This window comes from Gobius niger, assembly GCF_951799975.1.
Source record: "Gobius niger genome assembly, chromosome: 4".
Lineage (NCBI taxonomy): Eukaryota > Metazoa > Chordata > Actinopteri > Gobiiformes > Gobiidae > Gobius > Gobius niger.
Genome location: NC_136855.1, coordinates 27,377,394 through 27,400,909, shown reverse-complemented (window position 1 = coordinate 27,400,909; position 23,516 = coordinate 27,377,394). Strand labels below are relative to the sequence as shown.

The 23,516-nt window shown below is 40.9% G+C and overlaps 2 protein-coding genes across 2 annotated transcripts in view; one reads left to right on the top strand and one right to left on the bottom strand.

Annotated features, from left to right (window-relative positions):
• The window catches only part of LOC306961672 (uncharacterized protein), a gene marked incomplete at its 3' end in the record, with an annotated part of 428,593 nt that overhangs the window by 308,906 nt on the left and 96,171 nt on the right, over positions 1-23,516 (top strand). The gene's annotated exons all lie outside the window — the stretch shown is intronic.
• Positions 18,954-23,229, bottom strand: LOC306961673 (retinoblastoma-like protein 2; the record flags this gene model as incomplete). The annotated part of the gene is made up of 14 exons (XM_079554517.1): positions 23,183-23,229; positions 22,560-22,661; positions 22,384-22,481; positions 21,292-21,395; positions 21,046-21,183; positions 20,809-20,973; positions 20,669-20,735; positions 20,402-20,481; positions 20,161-20,337; positions 20,022-20,075; positions 19,704-19,761; positions 19,456-19,592; positions 19,223-19,390; positions 18,954-19,148 (listed from the first exon to the last, which is right to left on the bottom strand). The coding sequence occupies exons 2-14, from the start codon at positions 22,631-22,633 to the stop codon at positions 18,954-18,956; spliced, it is 1,515 nt and encodes a 504-aa protein (XP_079410643.1). The 5' UTR covers positions 22,634-22,661; positions 23,183-23,229.

Here is a 23,516-nt window from a genome sequence, read left to right as displayed (position 1 = left end):
ATTACAAAATTAAAGACAAAATTAAATTTGTAAAGCTATTTTTTTAACCAGGATTTGCTCCAAATGGTAAATTGTCGACTTAAAAGGAGCGTACACGATTATACTGAGCTCAAAAATGTATATATTTTTAAAGAAAAATAAATGAGAAACACAAGGTTTGAAATGGAGGGAAGACGAGCGTGACCACGAGGATGGTCACCACAACAAAGAGAAGTTTTATAAGAGAGCCAGATCAGGCCGTACCTCTAATTTTGAAGGCAACATTAATACTCCATCAATTACTGATAAATATTCAACAAAGAGTAAAACATTTGTGTGACACACATAGTGAGGCAGTTAACATGTACATTAGTCACATTGTCAGTAAAGAGTCTTTGGTCTCATCCAGAGGGTCCATGGCCAGCAGCAGCTTCAGACCTGTTTCATGAGTGTCATAAAAGAAACAAATAGTTGAAATCTGTTTCTTTCTTTGTGATAGGACACTCTTTGCATGGAAATCCAATGTCTGTGGGGGGGAACTTTGTCTGACCTCAAACACAAGGCCAAGATGTTGGAGATTTAGCAGAGTCAGGGCTGGCCACCTTCCTCCATTTCAATCCTGAATCCAGAGGAGTGTGGCTTTTCAGCAGATGTTAAAAGCTCAAGGAAGTTTCATCTTTGTGAATGAGTTTTAACATTAGTATCAGTTCCTGTTTTTACTTTTAGCGGGTTCCTTGCCATCCCAGTGGGGGTCTTGCTTCTGGCAAAAGGAGAAACAAAGGAGTGCCAGTCTGGAGAGGATGGAAGTCATCCATCTTGTTGATTAGATCCGAGGAGTTTAATTCTAAGTTCAGTCCCAAAGAATTCATTATGCTATGTCATGACTTGAGTAAAAGCATCTTTGTAACTTCAAAAACATGACGGTAAACTTCTGAAGACGACCCAGTTCCTGATCACCTCTAAACATTTGTCATACGTTCTTAAACTCTGTACAGTTTGGTAAGAGGGAAGGAGTGATTAAACTCACACCAGCTGTTCCCCTTATTTCCCTCTGCAGGCCTGAGCTCTGAGGCAACACGTGGCCGTCCCAGGAGGAGAGCGCCCCCTACAGGAGACCAGGGCCCAGACAACGTTGAGCTGAAGAAACAACCTAAATGCAGGTACAAAGCGATGCTGCCCGCGACAGCAGCCACAGAACGAGGTCCACTGCAGCTGCGTGGAGCCCTGCCCCGGGTCCTGCACATGGGGGGGTTTGGTGACTCATCTGTCCCGGAGCTGAACTCAGAAAAGCTATCTTGTCGCTGCCCAGTCCGGTTACACGCAGTACCCTCACACCCCATACTGTCACGCCCTATCCTCTCTCGCGATGTCCTAGCCCTCGCTAAAGGCCGCGTGATGTCCTACCCCTCGGTAGTGCCCCGCGCGATGTCCTACCCCTCACTAATGCCCCGCGCGATGTCCTACCCCTCGGTAGTGCCCCGCGCGATGTCCTACCCCTCACTAATGCCCCGTGTGATGTCCTACCCCTCGCTAATTTACCCCATGCCGTCCCATCCTGGACTATCAAATCTCTACCAGACTGAGCTCAGTAAAAGCAAATTTTATGCCATTGATGTGAGAGAACCGCCCCCCCCCCCACTCCTGTAACCACCGTCCTGTCCTAATCCTCCCCCCCACACTCCTGTAACCACCGTCCCGTCCTAAACCTCCCCCCTCCCCCTACTCCTGTGACCACCATCCTGTCCTAATCCTCCCCCCGCCCTCAAGTCCTACAACCACCGACCTGTCCTAACACTGGCCCTGTCACACCAATGGCAGCAAATTTACCTCCCTGACGACTAATCAGCTTTTCGTAGGGTCCGCTCGCCGCAGAGGCCCCTCCCACCCCACCGTGCGGACCCCGGGGTCAGAGGCTTCCAGGCGCAGCTGCAGGTCCTCGCTCTGTGGCCCGCTGTCGTTCGAGCAGCATCGTCCTTGCACCTGCATTAAGCTGTTTCCTCAGCTCAACGTTGTCTGGGCCCTGGTCTCCTGTAGGGGGCGCTCTCCTCCTGGGACGGCCGCCTGGTGCCTCAGTGCTCCGGCCTGCGGAGGAAACCAACGGGAGCTGAGATGTGTGTTTATCCCTGAGAAGAATATATTCATATTTTAGAAGACACAGTTTTCATTTGACCGAACAACTTTTACTATTAAAATAAGTTCAAGCACTTTACTTGAGTAAAAGCATCTTTGTAACTTCAAAAACAGACAGTTCCTGATCACCTGATGTGTCATACATTCTTACTCTCTTACCCAAACTGTACAGAGTTTAAGAGGGAAGGAGTGATTAAACTCACACCAGCTGTTCCCCTTATTTCCCTCTGCAGGCCTGAGCTCTGAGGCAACACGTGGCCGTCCCAGGAGGAGAGCGCCCCCTACAGGAGACCAGGGCCCAGACAACGTTGAGCTGAAGAAACAACCTAAATGCAGGTACAAAGCGATGCTGCCCGCGACAGCAGCCACAGAACGAGGTCCACTGCAGCTGTGTGGAGCCCTGCCCCGGGTCCTGCACATGGGGGGGTTTGGTGACTCATCTGTCCCGGAGCTGAACTCAGAAAAGCTATCTTGTCGCTGCCCAGTCCAGTTACACGCAGTACCCTCAAGCCTCATACTGTCACGCCCTATCCTCTCTCGCGATGTCCTAGCCCTCGCTAAAGGCTGCGTGATGTCCTACCCCTAACTAATGCCCCGCGCGATGTCCCAGCCCTCGCTAAAGGCCGCGCGATGTCCTAGCCCTCGGTAGTGCCCCGCGCGATTCCTACCCCTCACTAATGCCCCGCGCGATGTCCTACCCCACGCGCAATGTCCTACCCCTCGCTATTTTACCCCATGCCGTCCCATCCTGGACTATCAAATCTCTACCTGACTGAGCTCAGTAAAAGCAAATTTTATGCCATTGATGTGAGAGAACCGCCCCCCCTACTCCTGTAACCACCGTCCTGTCCTAAACCTCCCCCCCCCACTCCTGTAACCACCATCCTGTCCTAAACCTCCCCCCCCCACTCCTGTAACCACCGTCCTGTCCTAAACCTCCCCCCCCTACTCCTATGACCACCATCCTGTCCTAATCCTCCCCCTGCCCTCAAGTCCTACAACCACCGACCTGTCCTAACACCGGCCCTGTCACACCAATGGCAGCAAATTTACCTCCCTGACGACTAATCAGCTTTTCGTAGGGTCCGCTCGCCACAGAGGCCCCTCCCACCCCACCGTGCGGGACCCCGGGGTCAGAGGCTTCCAGACGCAGCTGCAGGTCCTCGCTCTGTGGCCCGCTGTCGTTCGAGCAGCATCGTCCTTGCACCTGCATTAAGCTGTTTCCTCAGCTCAACGTTGTCTGGGCCCTGGTCTCCTGTAGGGGGCGCTCTCCTCCTGGGATGGCCGCCTGGTGCCTCAGTGCTCCGGCCTGCGGAGGAAACCAACGGGAGCTGAGATGTGTGTTTATCCCTGAGAAGAATATATTCATATTTTAGAAGACACAGTTTTCATTTGACTTAATAGTAAAAGTTATAGTAAAGTTTTGAGTTTAAGTAATTTTGACGTATTTACATATTAATTTGTTGATGCTTTGGTCTTAGTGGCACCATTTCTACAACTGTCACTGAAGGATCGTTCAGAAATTGTTCTTGTTCTGGGGGAAAATCCCCAAATGGAGCAAAGCATGGTTATTGTGGCCTTCGCTCATGTTGGCGATGTTCGCTGGCTCAAACGTTTTCTGCTCCTGAACCCTGTGTGTTTGTCGTCTGAGGGATTAATATTTCTGATGTTCTTTCAATTTCGATGATGAGATGCCTTTAATCCTCTTTTAACACGTTTAAGAGAAGCTCCTCACGTACTGCAGACTCTCGTGCGGCGCTTTCAAAGTCTTGTAGCTGTGACTTTCACACCAACGTCCTTCATTCTCAAATTGCGTCTCTGACCACTGTCGTTCTCTGGCATGAAAGAACGACAGCCAGAGCCCGTCACGCTCCTGCCTCCGTCTTTCAGATGATCAGAGACCTGATCTCTCCTCTCTCCACTGACGCTCTCTGTCCTGGAGCTCCTGGATCTTTTGTTTGAGTTTGTCTTTTTCAGAAAACGCTTCAGCTCCTTCTGTAACACTGTCAGAAGTGTCTTGGGCGTTTTCCATTTTGCTAATGTCACAAATGTTTGTAAAAGTCGATCAAAACTGTGAGAAAGTGCTCTTGCGTTCGCTAAGACGGTGTCGCAATGTGAACTAAACCAGCAGTTGGGCAGAAATGACCTGGACTCACCATAGCAACAGACACAGCATTCCATATGGAGCAGGAAGGAATGTGTCATGACACATTTTAGAATGTGACCTGTTGCTAGGTTACAAGGTAGATTCCACTTTCCCAGGTCAAAGGTCATGGTACATTACACCAACGTGGCTAAAACTGAAAATTGCAAATGGTCTCAACTTATAAAGCGCTCTTCCACTTACATTAGGCGCTCAAAGCGCTTTACAGCAAGGATCATACTCTCATTCACACACTGATGTACGCAGACACTGGGGGCAATGTGTCTTGCCCAAGGACACAACGACAGTGTGCACTTTCAGGAGGTGGGATTCGAACCCCCAACCTTCCGATCATGAGACGACCCGCTCTACCAGCTGCACCTCTGTCGCACCTATAATAATGATTTCTCTCAAAAGGTGCTCCATCTCAAAGCGCTAAAACTCAATTAAAATGAACACTGCATGAGTGCATCTAGTAGTTGTGGTAGGCCGGGCTATAAATAACACATTTCTTGGGGGAGGACCCCCAAACCCCCCTTCAGAGTACCCTCCCACACTTTCAATAGGTTCTGATGGCCATGTGGGGTGGTGCCAAACCCCCTCTGATCCATATGCAGCTCCTGATGTGCTCAGTCATGAAGATCGTAGACTTGCTTTTGGCTTAGAATTTAGTACGATTACGAGACACTATCGCCATGAAAAAGCCCCCCAGCTCGGGACCGACCAATGTCTCACTCCAAAGTTTGGTGAAAAGTTGGCAGCCCTGCTAGTGATTCTTTCACTGTCAGTATGGTCTGCGTTTTGGCCCAGTTTTACATTAAATGCTCGTCAAAAGTCTGTGCGTCACTGTTGAAATGAAATGATTATTCTGTTGTCATTCTCCGTGAACATAACGTGGAGACAACACACGTTCACTTGCAGGGGAGGATGAGAGAGGGGACACTAGTGCAGTAAAGGCAGAAAGATTAAATGTGTTTTAATATGTATTTTTATACTAATACATTGCATACATTCTTACTTCTTTTAAATACATCTGGTGTGCTTCAAAATGCCTAATAAAGTATGGGAATTAAATTGAGGGAGTAAACCTTGGTTTTATTTATTGGCACATGACAAAAAGTAATTACTTTAAATATGTTAGCTTATAAACTTGGATTATAAAATTCCACTACTTGGGTCAATCTGGATATGTAGCAAACGTGTTTCGATTGTGTGCTTATTTATGCAGTATGTTTGAGATTAAGTAGGTCTTATCTTAACATATTTCAAAAGGAGCCTCAAGAAGGTGACTGTGAAGAAGAAATGGAGGAAAACTGGAAGAATATGGAGAGAAATTTGTAAAAACAGCCCCATTCATGACAAAACCGATGGTGGGCCCAGTGGAAGAGAGAGCTTGTCAGTGATGAGGTGGTGTAACGGTTTACTGTTTTTTGTTTTGTTTTTTGCACGCTTGCTAATATACATCATTTGTATTTTGTTCTCTGATAAAAGCTGAATTTCAATAAGTGGCTGTAGCTGAACTGCTGGCTTCATTTCTGGATGGCTTTGAGGACGTTTTTCCCCGACTGCTAGAGCTTCACTAATGTTCTCGCAATTCCTGGAAGGTGTTTCTCCTTGTGCCATGTAAAAATGTAAGTATAGTGGGAAGTTAAGTTATCCTTTATTAATCTCTGAAGAGTCATTTGTTCTCTGCATTTGAGGGGGGAGGGGGGGGGGGGGCAGGGATTCAAACCTCCAACCTTTCGATCACAAGACGACCCGCTCTACCAACTGCATAATAAATGACTCATCAGTTATACATTTTAAAATAAAATAAAAATAATCTTATCAATCCTTAAGACTCTGGAACTTCTAAATGCAGTAGATGCCATTTTATTCCTCAGTGTCTCGTCTCTTCTCTTTGTTCGTTCCTGGATTTCATCATGAAACATGTTCGTTAAAAGTACACACTAACAATTTCATGGACACATTTCCCCCCAATTACATTCTGCTGCGGTGTTATCAAGTGTGTTGTATCGTACAGTATCGCTATTTTTATTTTCACACGTATCCATCTGATTTATTGTCTATAGGTAGGACTTACAGGGTGTTTCTTCTAGTTTTGGAGCGTATTTAAATACTGAGTAAGTCAACCCTACTAGCTCTGAAAGATGTTGAATTGTCAAGTAAAAAAGTAATGTAGAATAATGTATTGCAAAGGTTAATGGCAAACACTTTAAATTACACTATATTAATCCCAGACATAAATAATTCACATCATCATGAAAGGTAAAGACGCTTTGATGTTTTGACACTTACAGTATGAGTTTTCTTTCTTAAGGACCATTCAAAACATCTGGATGAAGCGAATGGAACTTGGACTGCTTAATATCTATGAAGAGGAGCAGGATGCTGTTGCACATCATAACGTTGTAGCAGTTGTGGTCACAGAAAGCCTCGTGCTTCAGCGTGAGAAAATCAACGTCACGTTTCTGTTAAAGGTCATCATGAAAATCAAACTAGAACAGGCCTCCGCTGGAGTACATGGACTGAGCAGGTACAAGATACAAACCATTATTATAGGCAAATGCTGTTGTATTTTTTTTCATCCTCGCTCACTGTTCTGAGACATTTTTGATATGTAACAGGCCTGTTTAATTGTCCCCTTTTAGAAGTAATTTTAAAATGAGGTATTTTTGTTAACACCAACGTTACAGTTTTTGTCAGAGCGGCATCAGAGGCACTGCCATGCCTCCAAGTTTGTCTACAACACAAGTGTAGGCCTGTCACAATCACACAATTAAATTCATTATATTGAAAAAAAATATTGCCATGAATGATACTGTGGACCACTTGATGCGACTAAAACAAAATCTCAGAAAGCAGTTGTTCTAAAAGTACGTGTTACGAGATCTTCAACAACACGAGTTGCAATTAACATTTACTTAGGTAAAATGCTAAATTATTCTAAACAATAAGTTGATATATATATGAACTTTTGTGACAGGCCTACACAAGAGCATACAAAAAATATACATGTATTTGCTTAAATGTGTAAACAAAATGTGTAAGTTTCATCAGATTTTAACATTTGTAACTTTATAAGCACTTGTATATATTTTTTACTGGAAAATTAAAAGGCCTTGACTATAATTGTCTCTTGTCACTTGTATCTGTGTTAACAGGAATTACAAGTAGATGTTCTGTTAACTTACTAGTGTTTGTGCAATTTCTGCCATAAACATCTGAGTTCTTTTAACATTAGACTGTAAGTGGTACCATTATTTAAAAAAGTAGTATTTTGTGTTATAGTAGCAAATATATTTGGTTTCATTCAACTGCAGTGAATGAGTTGAAATCTGTTCATAACTTAACCTGATATGTTCATAGAGCTCAAAACATTGTTTTCTTTTGACATTCAATTATAAGTCAAAGAATGTTTTTAATTAGCCTCGTGAGTTTAAAAAACACACACACTTGCGTTAATATGAAGAAGCAACACAAGTTTATGGTTGGCACAACAAAACATGTTTGTTTGTTAAAACTGAAACTGTTCATAGCAATGCTTTATGGACCATTTATAACTTGGTTTTACTTGATTGAAACAATATTGGTACCTTCAATGAGCTCAAATCTTTATGGCAGAAATTTAACATAGAATTTTAAGTTGAACTGCTATATTATTTATTACAGTGTAATAGCCCTGTTGTTACATTTTTTAGGTACGATGCTTTTCCATCTCATTATCACAACACCATTACTGTGCTGTAGTATAACGCACAGAATCCCACTATACTGACTGAATATTGTGCTTCATGCTACAATGTTCATGATACATTTAGACGTTGCCTTGAGTGAATATTTGAAATACCACATGTTCAACCACCACTGGATAATTTAATAGGTTTTTCTCTGCCAATCCCCAGCAGACAACATGAGACAGCCATTCTAATGTGTGCATGGCTCGTTTTTGACTCAGTTGCTAGTATTACTGATAGAAATGATGTTTATATATAGCCATGTATTGCTGTCTGTGAAGCGGCAGATGTTAGGCATTCTCCTGCAGAGCTCCATTCCGGGGGGAAATCAGAGAAAACTACACACTATAAAATTAAACCACCGACACTTCACCAGCCCTGAAACCAAATCAGGCCCACAGCATCAGCAAGCTGGAGTCGATCCATCTTCTCTCATTTTTACAGGCTTCCATCTGTGCTAACTTTCATTAACACTGAGTGGATCTGTTCTCAACTACTTTGCTAAGGATCAACTTTGAGCCTCTTATACTCCGGGCCTAATTCAAAATGATACTGCTGGAAAAATGTTCGGCAGCGCTCACATTGGCTGCAATGCTCATCTCAGGTGGGAAATATGTCTTTTTTGCATTTGACCCATCTTTCAAATTAGAACCCATCTTGAGCTAAAGGTTTGTGATCAGGAGAATCAAGCTTCACAAACACGTCAAAGAAGGGTCCTGCGGTCCACTGATCAAACTGTGTCACTTATATACAATAAATGGAGACTATACAGTAGGTTTTGTTAGTAATGCAGTAGCAGCAACTGTGGAACTTATAGCAGAAATGGTAGATACAATTTTGTGTCTTTATGACCCAATTTTGGTCGACCTAGTGATTTTTTTTAAATTATTTTTTTTATTTTTTATTATTATTTATTTTGTAAGCTTTTACAGTAAATGACTGCTGTGACAATTGTTTTTTTTCTCCAGACCTTGAAGCAGGATCCAGAGACAGCCTTTAGTGTTGTCATTTATAAAGGTACAACACAAGTTTACATATAGGCTGAACAAGCCTATATGTAAACTTCGCACATGGCTCTGTGGGTCAAATCGGTGACCTTGTCTCTATAACACAACTGTGTTACCCACATCGCTCAAGATATTGCATATACTATGTAACTTAAAAGACACGTTTCAGCCTGTACAAGTAGCAGTTTGCCCTCTGGACTTTACCAGTCAGTGTGACTCCTGGCTGAACCGGGATACAGGGATTAGACCCGAGGCATTAGGGAAATACAGAGATCAAAAGAGGAGCAGAAGTGGTCAGGCTGCTGGTGCAGGTACTGGTGGAACAAAGCCTTTTTAATTACCCTTCTAATTGGCCCTTTAACAGTATGAATTAGCATTTTAATGATGGCTATGTAATTAGGGAGGAAAAGGCTACAAGAGCCTCTGGCTGCTAATAATGGCCCTCAACTCAGAGATCACAGTAACAGGAGACAGGAGTGGCTGCACCTGAGCGCTTCAGCAGCAGATGTACTGATGTACAGATGCACACCCCTCTGCATGGTGCAGGCAGAGGGGTGTCTTTTAACGTCTTTTAACACAATGGTACAAATTCAGATTTGTTGTTGCAACGTCAAACCTTAACATACTTGCATACACATACATTCCTTAGCAGTAATGTGCAAGTTTCATGTGCAAGAAACATATACGGACAATATCTGATCAAAGAGAATCTTTGAACGGAAAGTTTGTTAATTTTTGTCTGATTGTGTTTTTAATCAGTTTAGTAAGAGACCAAGCGCAAGCAGCTGCCTGCAAATTGGAAGAGCAATGTGCAAGTGCCACAGCAATGCATGCAAATTACAAGTGTGCAGAAGTTTAATATTAACATTAACTATTAAAATGAAGTACTGACTTCCTATAGAACATGTTTTCCTCATAGTAGTTTTGTGCAGATCACGTTTGTTTAGTTCTGGCCTTGACTGGTCCACATCTATCTTGTCAATGTGGCTTTGAGAAACTGCACTGGCACCATTTGCAACAGTAATAGCTTGCATAGAAATTGAAAGATGGTAAATGATGAGAGTAGTTTTGCTACAGGCTTTCCAGCTAATTAAAAGTCTAATGTTGCCTCCAAATGACCATTAGTGTGCATTCATCTGTGTGAGCAGAGCAGAAATATATCCCTCCATGAAACTGAGATGAATACAGACTACATCAAATATGCATGTAATGTAATGCCTACTTATTGAGACGGCATAAGTGGTGCTATGAAAAACAAAATGCCATATGTTCCAGAGAGACAAAAGGCATTTTAGTCGTTTAGTTACACAGAAGCTGTTTTCACTGACTCTGGACGCACTGTACCACAGGCTGCCATTGTTTGTCATGCAGTTTGAATGCACTTCGTAAGTGGACAGGTGTCATATTTCCTTTTGTAAAGCACAATAGGGCCAAACACCCTGAGGGGCCAAATGGATTCTTACTGTGCACAAACAGTTTCATTCTGCAACTTATCATGATATTGACAGATCTTTCTTATCAAAGGTTTATAAAAACATATCGAAATAATACTTTCCCAGAAGAATGTCTTCTAAATAAATCACTTCACAGTGTAGAAACATCAACGTAATAACTTTGAAGTCGCATATTCTAATCTTTTTATCAGTGAACTAGTATATGAGTATTGCACATTTGTAAATCACTTTGAATTTCAGGGATATTTGAGCATTTGGCAATACTGTGACTGGGTTGAAATGAGACATAAGTTCTGCAAAGATTTGATTGTCCAAGGCAAAATAGCGGCCTGGGTCATGGTTACGTTGAAACATTAACGTTGGGAATATTCAGTGATGAATGAAAGTCTCGACCCATTGAACCGTAACAGAAACCAAATGTGTAAAGGCTGTACGCTGGCTGAGTGGCAAGTGCATGTTCTTCCCATGTTTAGGGAGCCCCTCAAAATATGCACAGTATGGCTATTCTTCCTGCTAAATGGCCATGACCAAGATGATCCTGGCTCATGAGCTGAAGATGAGGCCGTAGCCGCTGCTCTGTGGTCGCTCATACTCTGGACAAGTTACCCTGAGGCACTGTTTGAAGAATGGGTCAAATTCAGAGGGCAAACTTTATGATGACAATACAGTATGAGCAGAAACAAAATGCGTGACCACTATACACACATTCACCTTGTGTGCACAGATTATGACATTTAGGCTCTTCAGTGGAATTACAGCTTGTCTTTATTTTGCCTTTCATGTTGTTTTTATGAACATCATGAAAGGGTTGAATGAATGAGTACAATATGACTGTTTTCCTTTTCCAGATGTGCAGCATTTATTGCTTTTATAAACACAGTGCACATTGCAACAATATAGTCGTTCAAATAAGTCAAATTCATGTATTTTCTATAAAACAGACAATATTTACATTATTTATCAAATGCTGTCTCTCTGTATTGCCGTCCCCATATTTTAACGGCGTTTATATGAAGGCTTTACACTTTTAATAAAAGCTGAAAATGTTTTCCTCAATAATTGCATATTTGTTTGCTCTGGACACCTGGTTGTTATTCTTCTGAATGAGGTCACATTCCTTTTGGCACAATCACAGTGGTATTATTTAAAATATTCTGATAAACAAACACGCACTCTAAAAGGCGCACATTCAGTAATCCCCCTGTTTTTCCACTCTATGTAATTACAACCCAATTCAAATAAATGCATAATACCACAATAATATTCCTAACAGTTTCTCTTTACACCAAAAAAGTGTGTTCTGCCTCCCCTCAAGGCACACAGGGCTCTGGCATGATGACACAGCGGGCAACAACACCATTAGCTGACTATTATTGTTATTTGATGTGCATTAAGCTACTCCTCCACAGATGGTTTAGTAATGTTAGGGGTATTAGAGCCGTTGTCATGGTGAACACTAAGCTCAGATGTGTCTGGAGAAATTATTGAGATAATAAGACTTTTTTTTCTCTATCCTAATGGCTTTGTTTAGTGCCAGTTTAGCTGGATAAGCATAACAGAGCATATGGCAACACATTTGTTTCTGGTAATTAATCAAGAGTGAAGAATGAATCAAAGAAATGTGCTTGTGAATGCAAAAAAAAAATAGAGAAAACAACACTGTCCGCTATTTCTCATTTGCGTTTCCCGTACGAGCCGTCATCTTATCATGTCTGATATTTGCACTTTTCAATAGAAGCAGAAGGTCACCCTGACATCCAAGCTGAATGAATGAATGACATTCTGAGCACAATTTGGTATTTTTCACCATTTCTTTTAAAAGGTATTGCTCAATGTACCGTGCACATGTTCGGATATATACGACGAACTATTCAGCTGTGACAAAGTGTTTTATGGTAAAAAAATCAACAGAACAAGAACGACACCCGACAGCATGATGGATAGCAGTCTCACCTCACAGCAAGTCCTGGGTTCGATTCCTGAACTAGGTGGAGCTCTCTTTGTGTGGTGTCTGCATGTTCCCTCAGTGTAGGGGGGCAGGTTTCTTCCAAGGACTCCATTTTTCATGCCAACTTAAATGACCAAGACCCTGGCTCTAGTTCTGGAGGCGCACACAGGTCGTGGACAGGTTTTCTTTGCTCATTTTACTTTTGTTGCGGGACGGTGTTTGTTTTAACCCTTATGAGTCATCCATCCGGTAGAATCAAGTCATCTTCATCCATATGGCCCAGTGTGTTTCTCCTCCAGCTTCATGACCTTTATCAGCCGTTAAATCCTATTCGCCTGCAGGGCTTTACGTTCTTCCACTCATTTACTATCCAGTAGTAGTACCCAAGATACCTTTCATGGTTTTGACATTTTTGCAGAAAAGAAAATGTAGTGTGAGTTACTTCTTTACCTAATCTTGACGGGGTACCCTTCACGTAAGGCTTCACCGAATAAATCATTTGACTAATTGAGTAATTGCAGATCCTTTTTCAGCGCACTTACAGTGTTTAAAGCCACATGAAGCTTATACACTATAGTAGCCGTGCTTGCAGGCTGCAGCCGTGGTTGTGCTTGTGGGGGCAGAGGGGAGAGGGGCGAGGCAGGCTGCTGGAATCAGTGACATTCTTCAAGGCCAGTGTAAGATTAAAGACCGGGCTGTCCTGCCTCTGATCATATATTCACAAAAGGAGACTGTGAAGAACACGACTATAAAGAGAGCGCTCGGATCAGAACGAGAGTCCCTCTGTGAGTGTTTGCGCCTCCATTATACACATCATATAAACGCACCATTACTGTGAGGAGATTAAATCAGACAGTTTTGGAGTTCTCATTTTGTCATTGCTTTCTTTGGTACTGTTATTGCTGAAGCCGCCTGTTTGAATTCAATACGACTACTAATTTGTATTTGCACATGTGACTTCTATGGTCTATTATGGGAATATAAGAGACTTGATGCACACTTTATTGGACAATTCTGCTACTTTTATTATGGCCTACTGTCTATAGTTGTTCTTTTTACAGGTAAAGCTGCGCACATGAATTTAAAGGGATATTTCAGGATTTTTGACATAGGGCCTCATTTCCTAGTTTTCCAGAGTGTTGTTGATATCTGGAGATTTTTTTTTTTCATGCAGTCCTTATATTTGATTAGTTTAGTGGTGCTACGCTAGTGCTAGGCTAGCGCATGTCTATGGTAACTAGTAGCCTGCATTGAAAACCTCTTCAAAATCATCAGGTAGTCCTCAAGATGTTGCCATGTCTGATTTGTAGAAAGCTCCTTTTTCCACGTGTAGTAAAGCCGGCCGCAGGTAAACAAACTAATGTAGATCACTCCGCCGCTGCATAGCTTACAACCAGGAAGCTGATGCTGCTCAAATAAGTTCTTTTATATGCAAAATGGTTATATTAAAAAAAAAAAAAAACAGTCAACACAGACATTTATATCGGTAGACTGGTGTTATAAGTGCTTTGCCTCAGGTGCACTGTGCGTGGGTCAGACTGTTCTTAATGCAGGCTACTAGTTACCATAGACATGCGCTAGCCTAGCATTAGCCTAGTACCAACTCTACAAATATAAGGACTGCATGAATGAAAAATAAAAATCAGGACATGAGACCCTATGTAAAAAATCCCATGTAAATACAGACATGGCTAATTCCCACCATCAGCTACATAATCCAAAGTTTATAAGCACAACTCCAACTAAAAAAATATTGTAATGTTGAGAAACATTTGATTAGTTATCTATTGCATTTTCCAGTAATATTCAAAAGTTACTGAATCATTCCCAGCTGCTCCTTTAGTCTTTGCCGTAACTGAGATGTTGTATTAAGCAAGTAACACTCATTGTAACAGTGTAATTTAGCGTGGCCTTGAGTCAGATAGATTCCAACTGCAGTAGAAGAGCTTGTTATTTGTCATTCAGTCGAAACCAAATGTGTTCATGGATTTTTTTCAAGTGGGCATGTTTAAGTATCTGAGTGTTTTTTTCTTACATGTTGGCTATTTCATTTTCTATTTCAGTCTTAATTATGTCTACTTCAATCTAAGAGTTTTCAACAGAGGAGTTATTTAGTGGGTGCCATTAAAACATCAATGTCTCTTGTCTGCTAAATGGTAAAGCAAACATAATTGGCACATGTGCACGCATATTAATTAACAGATAATGAGAGGATAAGACGCTCTCGATCTGCAGGTGTGTGGAGCCACTCATCAATCGTCACTGAAAGAGGGGAGAAAAAAAAAAAAACTGGCTTCTTTCATCCCACTGCTGAAATTAAAAATGTATTTAGAGCCACGTTTTACAACAAAGTGCTTTTCATTTATCTTCTCCAGCACATTATTCAATCACACTCTCCATTTGTGAAATGGTAATATTTTCATGAAATTTTCCCGCTGGCTCTGAGATGGGTATTTTTGATATGGCTTTGTGAAATGGCTATTCCATTCCAGCTCCACTCACTCCTGGTAATAAACTTACAACCTATATTTCAGATTAAACGCCTTGAACAAATGGAGCTGGGCCCAGATGTCTGGAGTGTGGGGAAGATCACCAGTGCGCCCTGCTGGTGAGTGGAGGAATCTTGTTACTGTTCGCCTCTGCCCCCTGGTGCCCTAAAAGAGTACAGGGGGAGTTGTATGCTATGAAAGTTCAACGAAGCATGAATAACACTGCAGTACTGCTCCAACAAATATTGAAGAAAAAAAAAAAAAAACACACAAAGACAAACAGCTGGATCACTGTGTAAATGATAAATAAAGAAATGTCAGTGTAGCAGGATTAAAGCAGGTTTATTACAGTGGTTGTCCTTGAAGCCAAATCGCATATAAGTTGGCTGCTTATGTGTTCCATATCTTCATAAACAGTAGTGCCACGTTTTGTCCCGTTAGGGAGACACTCCTTGACTTGGGACAGGTCCATCTGTAGACACAGACAGACACAGTCAGCACACGGCCCATTGTCATGTCACATAACTTCACATTGCCTGGTACAGAGGTGAGTGTGTACAAGGCGACCCCAATAAATTGCGATATTGTATTATTATTCAACAGTGATTCTCAACTGATGGGTTGGGACCCAAAAGTGGGTCGCGGAGCCATTTTCAGTGGGTCGTGAGCCTGTTAAAATTTATGTTATAGGGTTGTTTTGATATGATATGAATTTGATAATATTTGTTTGTTTGTTTGTTTGTTTGTTTGTGTAGTTTATTTGAGCAATTAACATTTTCTCTTTCTCCATAGTTTCACAATCATACAGCTAATGGAAGCTCAAAGGGAGTCGACTGAAGCAAAAGCTTATAAGTGCCGACCCCTTGTTCATATACATTACATTTGCAATTCATGCTGCTACAGTTATACATTTCTTTTACATTTACATTAAATAAACAAAGTACAATCCTTTCTGAGTATTCTATACTAGTTTCAGAACACAAATATATACCTATATGTATTTGTGAGTTAAGTTTTATCCTACTGTTGCTACAATTGTCTACATACAATAAACAGACTTTTGCAGCACTGGCAAACAAGGAGGTTTTACCATTTCATATTATTAACACGGCATGCTAATAAAAAATAGTAATAATGTAATTGGTAGTTATTGTTATTTATCATAACAATTGTCATTCTTGTTATTATCAGTGAATGAATGTCCGATTTCATATAGTCATATTGGACTTTATAATCTGCCATCTTGCCACTTCCTTATTGTCATTACTATCCACTATTTGTTATTAATATTAGATCAAAGACATGTCCAATTTGAATACCCTGTCTAGTGAGGTGCGTTAAAAAGCCAGAGTGTATAGTGGCCTGTTGAGAGTGGGTGTAAGCCCCCAATCAACAAGTCCCCACCCAGCTGCCCTGACTGGTTGCCTTGGTGGATGATGTTTACCTCCTGTACTGTGTGATGTGAAGAAATACTGTCAATGCACCCAATTAGGTCATATAATATATACAACACTGGCATTTGAAAGAAGTGCACTGGAAAATCCTATTAAGGAAGAAATGACATAAATCTACTTGAATGAACAGATTAAATCAAAGGTTTGAGTAGATTTGGTCTGGTCTTAGACAAGATAAAACCTTTAGTAGTAGTTATTCTCTTAATTCAGATAATTTTGTGTCATTTCAAGTGAAAAACAATTATTTGTGTGATTTCAAGTGGGTTTTATTCTTGTTTAATTGGCGCTAGCATTTGTATCTTGGATTAGTTCAAACCGACACAAATTCAACATAGAAGAACTTTAATTCAAGCAATTTTAAGTCATTTATCTCATTTAAGATGGTCATTTTTCCAGTGTTGTGCTTTACTTTGGGCTAATAATCAGCGGCTTTGGGCCTGCTATAGGATATTTGGTGCTGGGATCAATAACAGTGATTTTGTTTTTCATTTAAAAGTGCTACATGAAAAATGAAATAAATAGGCCTATGAAAGTTTGGATGAAGTGTTCACAGACATTTTATTGTTTGTTTTTCATTATGATCTGTCATAAAGGCACCTTTTCAAATATAGCACCTTTGCCTTTAAGTCCAGCTACAATGACCCGTCATGTTACAAAAGATCATGTCGTTATGTCACGCACAGACACTTCCCGCACCTTCCCTCCAGTGTCTGTGTGCAATAGTGTATGAATAAGAGTGTGAATGGGTGACTGGTTCCTTGCTGTAAAGTGCTTTGAGGGCCTACTGTTGGTGGAAAAGTGCTATATAAGTGGAGACCATTTACCGCAACCATTTATGATCCAGACAAAAGTGTTTTTTTTTTTAACAAATATTGACCATGTGTGAAAGTCACAGAATAAAATACCTTAAAAAGCATGTAAGCACTAATGTTCTACTTTATATCCCTAATGTTTTATCTGAAATAGTTGCACCCCCTACTAATTGCTCGTGGACCTCGTGGTGTCCCTGTACCTCTGGTTGGTATTTAAAGCCATTGTAAATGTACTGCGGTAATTCAACATTTGCGTTGCATTTATATAGCATTGTCTCCATCTAAGGAGGAGTTTGCAGGAGGATGCATAGTTACCTTGTGTATGAAATGCGCAGTATAAATAAACATGCCTTGCCTTGCCTATCCTATCTTCTGACATCGTGACAACTTTTCAGCTGCCAATAACTAAATAAATAAATGATAAATAAAACCAGTGCCTATGGAAACTGTATTTTATTCATCTGCTGTTAGGCGCACGGCCTTGTCTTTTACATGAAATGAGTCGTGCAAATAAACTTGTTTTGCCTACTTCACTGCATATTGATTTGTTTTTTTTTATTATAGTAGACTTTTGTGTTGTTTTTCTATTCTATTTCTATGCATTCCCAGATTCGATCCCCGGTTTATGTTGGGCCTTTCTGTGCATGTTTTCCCTGCGTAGGTTTTCTCTGGGCAATCCAGTTTCCCCAATTACTAAAAACATATACAATAGTGGGTGCGAGTGAGGGACAAAAGCCCAGCCATGGCTACCACCCAGCATGGCATTTTTACATGCACGAGCATCATGTGTGTTCATTAATACACTGTCCAAACCAAAATAAACAATTGTATTGTTTTAAAATACCAAAAATGGTCTTATTTGCAAATGAGCTGGTGGAAATTACCAGCTCATTTGCAAATAAGACCATTAAGACCCATATTACCAGCTATTTGAGCAGTTTTTCATCTGTTTTTCATTTTTTCAGCTTTTTGACTGAACTAAATATATAGAAATTCGACTTACTTTTAGTTTAACACAGTTCTCAGCTGGAACTTTCCACTTCCTCCACTTCTTTCTCCGTTGTGCCTTTACTTTCTTCTTGAGAGGTCTCTTCAGTTGAAGCAGCTGTTTTGGGGCGTTCCTCTGGTTTCTCTGATGGATCGACCACTGTGGTGCCCCTGCTTGTGTTACACCCCATAGTTTCCAAAGAAGATGTTCCACAAGTCTTTCCGCTCTTATATGTGTCCGGAGCTTATTGATCAGTGCTGGAAGTATGTGAGGGTGAGTATGTATTGTGAGCTCAGGTGCTTGGTTCTCTATAGCAACACCGGGACAACCCATCAAACCTGTGTCCCAGAGTGTCAGAGGGTGAGGTCCCTTTGTCACGACGCAGTACAGCTCCTCTAGAATTAAATGCCAGGCAACACCAGTAGAGAATTAACTCCGACTTGGTTACTGATAAACAAAAAGAAATGTGTCATTGATTTCAGCTATTTCCCTTTAGAATTTAGATCGCAAGGTTGAAAAAACTGCTTCCATATAATAAAAAAAATCAACATGTCGTGCATCAATTTCATGTGTGCATGTTATCATGTTAAAATATAGAAGTCAGAATAATGCATTTCACGAATTAATGGATAATTTATTTGTTAATCAGTTTAAATAAATAAAATTAAAAGTTGATACAAACATGCTTGCTTTATAAAAAAAACAATATATTATTTTTTTCAAATTCATATTTAGCTAAACTTAAAATATATATATATTGTTGTCAACAATATATATATATATTGTTGACAACATTCTCACTCACTTTCCTTTTAAATATATAAGTGCTTTGAAGATGACCCAGTCTTGTTGCTGCTCTGCCTGCGATCGTGTTGGACGTCCTGAACTTTCCTGCACATGTGAGGCCCAGCCTCTACCTCTTCGTCATCTTCACCACCAGTAAAGTTAATTTTCCGTTTAGAATAGGGCCCGCATGAACGGACCATGGCATTAATCTCATTAAGGCGCTAAAACAGAGAGAAATAGAAGAATTGAGTGTGTTTTTTAAAGATAAAACCAACAGCCTTAAAGAGGCTCAGACCTGTGATGGACTGGACTGAATGACATAGTCCATTCCTGTGGGTTGGCGTTGCAGAGTGGTTTCTTTGTTCAATTGGGACACACGAATGTTGTACCCAGGTCTCCATCTGTATTTGGAAGTAGATGCAGGAGGCGGTGTGGGATATGGGGACAGAGGTGGAGTTTCAGTCTGAACAGAAGTTAGTCAATATCAACACACTTTGTTGAAAAAAAAGTAAAATGTTGCAGACTTACCCCTGGAGCTGGTGCAAACTTTCTGACAAATTGTCCCATGACTGGTGTGTACACCTGCCAGTAGAAAGAGGTGATGGCATCGTCTTCCTGATCATGTACCGATGGGGTGATTGGGGAGGGCAACGTGCCCATGTGATCTGAAAGATCAATTAGTGTGTGACAGGGGTTTCTAATACTATGGAGCAAGTAATAGTCAAAAACACATCTGTATAATGTAAAGATAGGCTAATAACTTGTGTATTACTTACTGTAATCAGATTGATATTTTTCATGACATCCTCTCAGCGTTGGCACGCGTTTACCCGTCTGCATGAATAAAACAATTAAATGGTTACATTTTGCAATCCTAAAAAACAACTTATATTTCATTCATTCTCAATGAGCAGTTTGGTGGTGCTGTAGTTCACCAATGGTGCACCAGGGAGCGGCAAATCCTACTTTGGCAAAGCACCGCATGATCAAAACCAAGGAAGCCCCATGTAAACCATGTTAAATATCTTTTTAGGTTATTCTTTAGGTTCCCAAAGGTATTGCTCTATTCTGAGAGTATAATTTAGATATCTTACATGAATACGCTTGTAGCAACTAATTATGCGCTTGAAAGGAAGGTCTCTGATATCCTGAAAAAGACAACACAACTTTACAATAGCAGTTACCGTTCCAAAATGAATAGATGATGAGGTTTAATGTGTTTGCTTGCAGTACCTTGGTCAGGTCATGGGTAGCACACAGCAGAAGCCAGTCCAGCTGACAGTCCTGCAGCATGTCAAAGTGATGAACCAGGGAATACTCAAAACAAGTCCAGATCTTCATACACAGCTCTTCTTGAAGGTTTAGTGAGGAGCACAGTGTTGTCAGCCGCTTGTGCATTAACCTGTAAACCTACAGCATGTGTTGTGTTACTATATTACATGTAATAAATGCCAAATGAATAAACAATACTGACCTTACGTGCAAATATATACAAGTGGTTATATCTTGGCGGTCTGTTTAAGGTTGTCTTCTGCTGGTCAGGAGTTATATCCACTGTCATAAGAGATGAAGAAAAATACATCAGTCATGCTTACTGCTATGTCTGTGTTTCTTTTACGGTAACATTTTTGTAGTTGTTTATGTAATATTTATGTATGTGTTATTTCTAGTTGTATTTTATCATAATCTTTCTTTAATGCTTGATTTCACACTTCTGTTCTTCACTTCTGCTTCTGTTTACCTTGTAATGAGTTGAGGTCAGGCTGTTCCATTTTCATTGGATCAACTAGTTCTTTAGGAAGCATTACCTATAAAAAATAAGATAAACTTAAGCACATACTTCTCACACATTTAATGACCAGCCCAACAGTGTTACCAGACCTGCTGGCAGTAAGGCATTTGACCTTCATTTGTTCTGATTTCTTCCCAGAGAGGAGAGTCTCTCGCCCAAACCAAGATGTTAACAATCATCTCTTCTACCTTTACAAGATGTTCAGTGACATAAAGTGTCAATTCAACTTTAGTCTGCAACACCAGAATAAGAACCTGTGGAAAAGCATAAGCAAACAATAAACCATGAGGCTATGGCATAGTGCTACACTGCAGTTGTAAACAAACCTTCCAAAAGCTATATGGCGTTAGATTGAGAACCTGAAGCAACTGATCAAAGGCAAACGCGAGCTTGCAGGTGTATGCGGAGATTTCCAAACAGCACACTACCAAACAGCACTGACACGGCTCGTCTTCCAGGAAACTCTGCATCAAATTTAAAGCATGTCAGTACTATTAGGGACTTTTCCATACAGCGCTCAACTAAAATAATTTTTATATAGTTTTTCTTGAAGAGGCCACAAGGAGACTTACTGAGACGTTTTTGAATCCAGACCTTTGGCCATTCTCCAGCAGAAGGCTCTCCAGTATTCTGTAATACCATATCTTGGACTCATAGCAGCACTTTTGCAGTCGCTCTGAAAATGTTCAAATACCATTGACGTGTGTCCAGAATTAAACATCAATACATAAGTTAATATTACTTAAAGGAATAGGCCACCGTTTTTACATACTGAGATATGTTCTTACCTCACTTTAGTCGAGTTAATATATCCCCGTCTGGTCTTTGTCCGTGCACTCTGTCAGGCAAACGGAGCACATACGCAGCCTCTCCCACATGTCATATAGCTCCAAAAAAGCTCACGATAGAAGCTACCAAGCTCTTCCACGTGTTCCCTATTTAAATAAAGTGAAGTGAAGTGTTTTCATGCGAAGTATATTTACACAGAATGATATGAGGAGCAAAACATCCGCGCAGTAACTCCTAAAGACTTCCCCCGCTCACTTCCGTCAATAACCTTTAGGAGTTACTGCGCGGACGGTTTGCTCCTCATATCATTACGCCTCACAATATAGTACCCCTTTTTATCTGCTTATAAAATCGACATGCTACATTTCGTATGTGCTCCGTTTGCCTGACAGAGTGCACGGACAAAGACCAGACGGGGATATATTAACTCGGCTAAAGTGAGGTAAGAACATATCTCAGTATGTAAAAACGGTGGCCTATTCCTTTAAAGGAGCTATCCTTGATTTTTTTAATTTTCTGTTATTGGAAAAAGATTTGTTTTGTCCTTTAGCATATAGTAAAAGCAGACATTTATAAAAAAAAAAACTGATTTTGAAGCCTTTTAAACAGTCATAAAATGTCAGGCTGGTAGGCATTTTTTACAGTGAAGTGACAGTTTTCCTCCCTGAAAGTTGTGAAACCTGGTTTAAAACTCAGTCCCTGTGCCGAATTTTGATGTTGTAAATGCATTAGGAAAGTTTGAGATGAGTTTGGACCAGAAAATAGCAATTTGAAATGTGAGTGACCCTGTTTCTTTGTACAATCAGGTATAGCTCCTTTAAATCATTCAGGTTGGAAATGGTCATACAACAATAATTAATTCATTAACTACATACCAAGCTTTATGTTGTCAGTCCTGAGGCTCTCCATAAATCGTTTAAGAAGCTGGTCCAAGTTGGATTGAACCTCCTCGGTGGGATCGATGGGACAGGCCCTAAACAAAGACATGATGGTCCCATTAAGGGGAAGGTGTTTTGATGTGATTATGCTCAAGAGGATTGCAACTACTAACCTGAACACACTGGCCAGAGCATCACTGGGCCCGCACCTCTGCATCTGCAGGTCTCCATGAGGGAGGGATGCCATGCTGGCACTTCCACAGTCCACAGCAGTCCTTAAATACATTTCATATTCTGTTATATACGTTGTCACGTGTAAAGGTCCATGAAAAAGTACGTCACTGAAATAAAAACAAAATATTACATCAATCAATCAAGTGCAGTGTGGAGTGCTGCACACACATTTAAACAAGGCAATAATAAAAAATAAATAATAATAATAAATAAATAAATAAAAAAAGACATGTGTAATGTGTCCAGGCAAACATGTCAAACCTCTATGGTCCAAACTGATGGACAGTTTCGATAAAACTCAGATACCGTTTGTCTGGCACTAACATATTCTTTAAATGGAAAAACAGCGTGTCTACACAGGGTGTGGCAGTCATTAAGGGAAACTGTAAATTAGACGAAAACGTAAAGCGGAATCACTTTCGCAAAATTTTTATTGTGCTATAATCCGGTGCGCTCCGTTTTACGGTTAAGGCGTAATTATGTAGCGAACACGGACTTTTGGAGCGGTTGCCAACATAAAAACAAGTCTATCTAAATCTATCTCTTTAGAAAAAAGACCTACCTGTCTTAGGCAGGATTAAAAGTAGCCAAACCAGCGAGACACTTTCTCCCGTTGAGAGCAGCGCGTGCCAGGCTACTGCAGTTGAAAGGATCCAGATCTATTCATAACTACAGTTAAATCACGACTTCGAGAAGAGCCATTTCCTAAAACATTTCCCGCCAGATATCGTTGTCCCCCTCGCTTGCTAATAGGCAGTTCTGCATGCCTGTCAAGGAGGAATTTATTGTCCGATTGGATGTTTTATCTCAAGTCCCACCTTTAATGACAGACTGAAACTGTTATCCGCGTGCGTCCGCTGTAGACCACATGCTTCATACAGGCCTAAAACAACCAT